The sequence below is a fragment of the Piliocolobus tephrosceles genome, unplaced genomic scaffold (assembly GCF_002776525.5).
Source record: "Piliocolobus tephrosceles isolate RC106 unplaced genomic scaffold, ASM277652v3 unscaffolded_37672, whole genome shotgun sequence".
Taxonomy (NCBI): domain Eukaryota; kingdom Metazoa; phylum Chordata; class Mammalia; order Primates; family Cercopithecidae; genus Piliocolobus; species Piliocolobus tephrosceles.
The window spans coordinates 1-6,613 of record NW_022321723.1 but is presented as its reverse complement, the minus strand read 5'-3'; the positions used below and the strand labels follow the sequence as shown (position 1 = coordinate 6,613).

Below are 6,613 nucleotides of genomic sequence, written 5' to 3'. Positions count from 1 at the left end.
TCATGCCTGAGTAAGTTCTTAATAAATGCTTTCTGAATGGATGGACGGAAGAATGAATGAATGGCTACATGAATGAAGGAATCAACTTCTTTCTCCTCAGTGGGCGTGTGTGGGCACAGCAGGCTGACGCTCGCCTGTAAGCGAGCCCAACCCCTCCTCCCTGGCACTAGGAGCTACAGCTCTCTGTGTTTCTCTTCAGGCTCCTCGAGCTCCTGGATCTTCTTCTGGGGCAGCGCCGTCTTCCAGAACTGGAACCTGTGGGCCTTCAGAGCCCGGCCCACTGCAGGCTGTAGGTTCAGCTGTAGGTATTGCTCCTCCTGGTCGAACAGCGGCCAGTGTGGCAGACCCTCGCCGTTGGGGTTCCTGTAGACATGCCGTCCCAGCAGGGCGATACGAGGGTCATTCTGAGCCCCTGGAGCCCAGACCTGAGCACCCTGAGTCTGGTCAGGCAAGGCAGCCAAGCAGGCCAGGTGGGCTTGGGCAGTGAGGGGGGCGTCTTCCAGAAACAGGAAACAAATTCCCTCCAGCTAGTGTCAGCTCCAGTGGGGGCGGGGTAGCCGGCTCTGATGTGTCCCTCTCTCTGAGAGGGAGACCCTGCCAGTGGCACAGCACTGGTGCCCACCCTCCAGGCAGAGCAGGGAGATGGAGCATGTCCACTGCCCCACGGCACCCCCACCCTTTCCGAGTGGGTCCCGTGGCTGGGGAAGGGGCTATCATGTGATTAAGGATGCGGGTGTGATTATGAGGTCACCCCAGACTAGGAGATTGCTGGACGGGCACAAGCCTCCCAACCCGGGGAGGTTGAGGCACGGGTGTGACGTCTCACCCGTTTCGAGCAAAGTTGGCCCAGTACTTCATCGTCTTTCTGCTTAGCCGCTCCTCCTCCTCAGTGAATTTAACTGCAGAGAGGAAGGGGACCTGTGTCTTGGTCAGGATGGCCCAACTCAGCATCCCAGGTGGAGCTTGTCTATGGCCCCCAGCCCTCGGTCCCAAGTCCCGCTTCTCTGCTTTTTCTCCCACCACCCTCAGAAGCCAGCCCTCCCCTTTTCCAAACTTTCCCCTTAGCCCAGGCTCTGGCTGACTCCGTCCTGGGCTCCTTCCTGGCCCTGAAGGCCCCTTCTTCCTTCTGTCACTGGGAGTCATTGAAGAAACAAACGTCCTGGAAACCTGCTCTGCACCAGACAGACACCCAAGGGTGGGGAGGGACGGAGGGAGCACAGGCCACAGTCTGAAGAGTCATGAATTCTAATCCTGGCACAGCCTCTGGAGCTGTAAAATCTTGGACACCTGATCTCATCCTGTCTCTGAGCCTCAGTTTCCTTATCTGGGCAGTGAGGACAATCAATCACCCCTCAGGGACCCAGCCCACCCACCGGGAAAGGAAGAAGACTCACCGTAGTTGCCCCAGAAGAAAGTTCCGAAAACAAAAGGAAGCTCATCACCATGGTTTGCCTTCACGTGCGGCGGCCTGATGTTTTTGACCCAGCTGGGCTGATGCTGGAACTCATAGAAGTACACAGGGGCCCGGGAACCTGTGGGGTGGACAGGCCGTGACACAGTGGCCCCTCCCCTGAAGCCTTCTTGCCTCACCCATGGTGATAAGATACCTAGGTCCAAAGCTAGTTGGAATCTGGATAGTGGGGTGTGGGGCCCCAGGCTGGGGCAGGAGGAGAGGAAGAGACTTGGCATAAATCATGGCCTCCGACTTCTTAGCTGTATCATCTTGGGCAAGTCACTGAAGGTCCCTAACTTCAATTTCCTCATCTATGAAACGGGGAAATGTCTGTCTCTTGGGCTAGCCATGAGAATTTACTGCAATGATGGACCTCAAGTGTCTGCAAAGCCCAATAAACATGAGTGAGGACCCGAACAGCAGCAAGTCTCACCTGGGACCCACAGCCCTGAGCTGTACCCCTGCCAATCAGACCTTAGGTCCAAATATACTCACGCTGAAAATGTGCTACTTGGAGTGCAGGGAGCACGAACATGGAGTCTGCCATCATCTCCTGGAACTGGGCTTGGAGGCTCTGGGGCTCCCCATTGTCCCCAATGTACTCCTCCATCAGCAGGTCACCAAATGTAGGTGGCAACATCTACCCCAGGTGGATCAGGAAGAGGCAGGTTAGGCTGGATGTCAAGGGCAAGGAGGAGGAGGCCTAGGGCTTGGGAAGATGGACTGTGAGATGGAACAGGAAGTGGGAGCAAAGGCGAGGCTCTGAGGTGACCCCACCCCCAAACACACACACACTCGGGCCTTTGCTCATGGGGGTCACTACATAGGCAGGGTATCTGGGGGTTGAATTTCCTCTGCCTCAGGACAGGAGAGGAGCCCCTCTCCACTGGCGAGAGACCCCAGGAGCCTTACCATCAGCGTTAACATTTTCTGCAGAACAGCCTGGAAGGCCTCTCTGTCCATTTCCTTCTGGGTGTCATAGATACTTGTGTCCTGGGTGGCCGGGAGAGAGTCTACAGTTGGGGATGGGATGAGTCTGGAACTACTAAGCCCTGAAAATCCCCCACTACCAGATGGGCTCCCCAGGCACTTGACAGCTTGGGTTGGGCCTCACACTGGGGTTGATCCAGCCAAATTCATCATTGTTGACACCAATGATGCTGGGGACAGGTTGAAACTCAGCAGAGGCCAGCAGCTCCTGCGGGTGCCTGGGCAGGAAGACCCCATCCACCACTCCAGGGATCATCATGTTGAAAGGCTGAGGGGAAATGCAAGGTCAGGGAAGAAGGTTGGGTCCCAGACATCTTCCGATGACCTCTGAGTACCTTCCACTCTTTCCCGGTTCATCCCCAGATGCTCATATCCAATCAATGCCTGGCTCGGGCATGCACCAATCTTCAGTCTCCACCCAGGGCTATGATACCCAGACAGGCAAATAAGGTAATGTGCCCAGGGAATATGAGGACAATGCAGGCCTGCCAGCCCCATGCCTCTTGCACCCCTTCCTCTACACCCACATCCATTTAGACCAACCTTGTTAATTGCAAGGATCTCCTCTTTACTCTTGCCCCTCAGGCAGCCCACCAGGGCCTCAGAGTCAACTTTGTCACAGGCTGACAGATTGGCGACCACCTGCAAAGGGACGAGGCAGGGGCTGGCTCATCCTTCCGGGTAGAGAAGAGGAGTTTGCCCAAGGCCCTGGCCAAGAACAGGGACACCCCAAATCTCACAGGGTACTGCGTATGAATTCCTGCAGTTCTGGCACTGTTCCAACTCAGAAGTTGCAGACATAGGAGCCATCCCATCTGCCTAGATGGTTCTCCTCATGATGGGGATCCCTAGGGTGACAACTTTGCACAGAGGCCACAGAACAAAGTTGGCCTCTGCAATGGCAGAAGGATGTGCATTCTGACCCTGGAGCCCGCAAGCAATTCCAAGGTAGGCGGCAGCTCCTGGGGGATGCTCCCTGATGGCCCTTGTCATCCTCACTTAACAGACAGAAGGGGAGGTAGCAGGCCTAGCCCTCCACAGCTGAGGGCACTCACCGTGGAGATAACATCTGCTGAGCTGGCAATGAGGCAGGGCATGAGGGCCACGCCACTCTCCATGATGGCCGCATGGAAGAGTCCTTGGGACATGGGGGACACAACAAGCGAAGACACACTCGTGCCACCCGCAGACTCGCCAAAAATGGTGACACGGTCAGGGTTGCCTCCAAAGTGGGCGATATTCTGCCGGACCCAGCGTAGTGCGGCCACTTGGTCCAGGTAGCCCCAGTTGCCAGCTGCATGCTTGTCTCCAGTGCTGAGAAGTAGCAGGGACAGGGATCACAGGGCTGTTCTGGCCCTGCTCAGCCCTCATTGCACAGCCCAGCCCAGCCCTAGTCTCACCTGAAGAAGCCCAGGACACCCAGGCGGTACTGGATGGTGACCACCACCACGTCCTCAAAGGCGGCCAGCATGGAACCATCATACATGGAAGCCATGCCAATAACAAGCGCACCACCATGGATCCACACCATCACCTGGGGAAATCAAGGCAGCTACCACGATGCTCCCACCCAGCCTGAACCCCACCAGGGCCACTACCTAGACCAACCAGTGCTTTGCCTCTGTCTACCTCCCCATTAGAACTCCAGCACAAATTCATTACATGAGCCAATTGTTAAGCATCCAAGATCTATCAGGAAGACCAGCCCCTGTATCAAAGCCTGGTTTCATCAGCCCCAGAAAACTCACCGAAGTGGAAAGAAAAGGGGTGTCTCCCTGACGGCTCCACATGAACATTAATAAAAAATGTCCTTAGCCTGAACCACATAGGGAGACCCCCTTTCAACAGAAAATGTTTTAAAAATTAGCCAGGCATGGTGGCACAGGCCTGCAGTCCCAGCTACTGGGTAGGTTGAGGTCGGAGGATCACCCTGGAATTTGAGGTTATAGAGACCTATGTTCATGCCACTGTATTCTAGCCTGTGCAACAGAGCATAATGCCATCTCTAACAAAAAAAGTTTTTGTGGCCGGGCGTGGTGGCTCACACCTGTAATCCCAGCACTTTGGGAGGCCGAGGCAGGCAGATCACAAGGTCAGGAGATCGAGACCTTCCTGGCTAACACGGTGAAACCCCGTCTCTACTAAAAAATACAAAAAAAATTAGCCTTGCTTGGTGGCCAGCGCCTGTAGTTCCAGCTACTCAGGAGGCTGAGGCAGATGAATGGCATGAACCCAGAGGCAGAGCTTGCAGTGAGCCAAGATTGCACCACTGCACTCCAGCCTGGGCGACAGAGCGAGACTCTGTCTCAAAAAACAAAAAAAAGTTTTTGTGTGTGCCCATTCTCATAGACCCAACAGATTATCCATGGCTGGGGTTCTTGGTCACCTCAAGGTGCAGCCCTTGGGCACTTGGGTGGATCTCCTGGGCATGAGTTGGCTGGGTGAGTCCTGGGTCCAGCCCAGAACCACAGCCTTTGACCTCTGGGAGCAGCCAGAACTCTGTGACACCATGCCCAAGGGTCAGCTACCCAGCCTGGGTAAGGAGCATTTCTTGGACCTGAGAGTGAGAAGCTTCTCAGCACAGTCCACTCTGCAGCAGGGCCTGTGCTAATATTGTCCTTTCTACCTACTTGCAGAAGAACTGTCCTCCAACCCCCAGTGAATTGTGGCCTGACACCCACCGGCAGGTTAGAGCCTTCATGGCTATAGGCCGGCGTGTAGATGTTGAGGTACAGGCAGTCCTCGGACATGGGGACCGAAGGGATGGTCACATTTAACTGGCTATAAAATTCTGACTCCAGTGCAGTGAGGTCCTGCAGACACCTAGTAACCAGGGCAAATAATCAGTCCAGGGACCGGGCTGTGGCCAAAACTAGACCCTGGGTTCAGATGTGCTCCCAACAACCCTCAGCCCCTCTCACAATACCCTGCCCACACATGATCCCTCCCATAAATCTCTTCCCACCAAGTTACAGGCCACAGGCTCTGGGGAAGCTGGGATGGAGCTTGGACTTCCAGGGAGGTCTCGAGGTCATTGAGGACCTTGGGTATCATCCTCCCGACAACGGAAAACTTAACTTTCAGGGGTTTCTATGAGAACCATTGGCTGCATGTGCTGACATTCACCACTATATCGCTGTACCCCCTGAGGCCTGGCACAGGGGAGTAGCCCACATATGTGTGCTACATGAGTGAATGGATGTTAATTTCTCACGAGAAGGGCAGTGGGATGTCCCTCATCCCAAGTCTAAACTCTCAAAAACTCATCATTCCCACACGGCCTCCAGTTGGAAAAATATACACGTGTCTTGGCCAATGGCTCCTGGCCCTGTCGGTGGACACAGTGACTGTGGAGAGCGCGGGTCCCCAGGAAGCTACCACTACTGTTTTCTTCAGCTATTTGCAACATCTGCCACTAGAGTTAGGGGCTCCTACAAGGTTCATAGAGCTACATCGAACCTTTCCCAGAGACACCTGCCCCTGGTGGCAGAGAAAGTTTGGCATAACCAGAATCTGGGGAGATCTGTGTCTCTGCCCCTCCCTTCAGCACCTGGAGCCAATGCCTCCCGAATGCCAAGCCTTGAGCCAGGAGTCTGAGAAGTTATTCGCCCTCCGCAGCCTCAGCATGCTCATTGGAAAAATGCACGTGGGGATCCACGAAACTCAGAAGGAAAACTGGATGTGGGGGTTTAGGTGACATGATAATTGTAGCCTAGCTGAGTTCAGAGCACCTCACCCCTGCCCCAGGGCCTGGAGTTCCCTAGACCCCTGGGAGAGCTTACATGGCCGGATGGGTGGTTCCATCCCTCACACCACTCCAAGATTCAGGGGGCTCAGGGGGTGCAAATCGCAGCGGACCTAGAGGTGGCTTGGCAAAGGGAATTCCCAGGAAGGTATGGACCCCGGTATCGGTGCCCCTGACATGGACAAGACTCCCCAGCACCTGGCCCGTGTGTGTGGTCCGGATGGGACTGGCAGAGTCCTGGCCTGTGGGCAGAGAGAGAGATATCACAGTTGGGTCTGTCCAATTGGTTGCCCTCCCAGACTGTTGGTATTGCTGCCTCCTTGCCATCCTCAGCTCAGCTCAAGGGATCCTGATCTATAAACACAGGCTTTACGAACTTCCTGCCTGTAACACTCCCTTCCCGCTCTGCCTTCCTGGGCCTGTCT

The 6,613-nt window shown here is 55.2% G+C and overlaps 1 protein-coding gene across 1 annotated transcript; it reads right to left on the bottom strand.

Annotated features, from left to right (window-relative positions):
- Positions 1 to 73: 73 nt before the first annotated feature.
- On the bottom strand, positions 74 to 6,607 carry LOC111540340 (cocaine esterase). The gene is made up of 11 exons (XM_026452608.1): positions 6,226 to 6,607; positions 5,125 to 5,266; positions 3,844 to 3,977; positions 3,499 to 3,757; positions 2,987 to 3,085; positions 2,568 to 2,711; positions 2,366 to 2,446; positions 1,949 to 2,093; positions 1,395 to 1,532; positions 827 to 899; positions 74 to 363 (listed from the first exon to the last, which is right to left on the bottom strand). The coding sequence occupies exons 1-11, from the start codon at positions 6,513 to 6,515 to the stop codon at positions 174 to 176; spliced, it is 1,695 nt and encodes a 564-aa protein (XP_026308393.1). The 5' UTR covers positions 6,516 to 6,607; the 3' UTR covers positions 74 to 173.
- Positions 6,608 to 6,613: the final 6 nt, after the last annotated feature.

What these genes read in the sequence shown, in the direction of transcription:
- LOC111540340 (XM_026452608.1), bottom strand. Translation starts at nt 6,515, where the DNA reads ATGGCAAGGAGGCAGCAATACCAACAGTCTGGGAGGGCAACCAATTGG. An exon ending in GGAACCACCCATCCGGCCAT is followed by an intron (nt 5,267 to 6,225) that starts GTAAGCTCTCCC and finishes CCTGGTTACTAG; the next exon opens with GTGTCTGCAGGACCTCACTG. An exon ending in CCAAGTAGCACATTTTCAGC is followed by an intron (nt 1,533 to 1,948) that starts GTGAGTATATTT and finishes TCCACCCCACAG; the next exon opens with GTTCCCGGGCCCCTGTGTAC.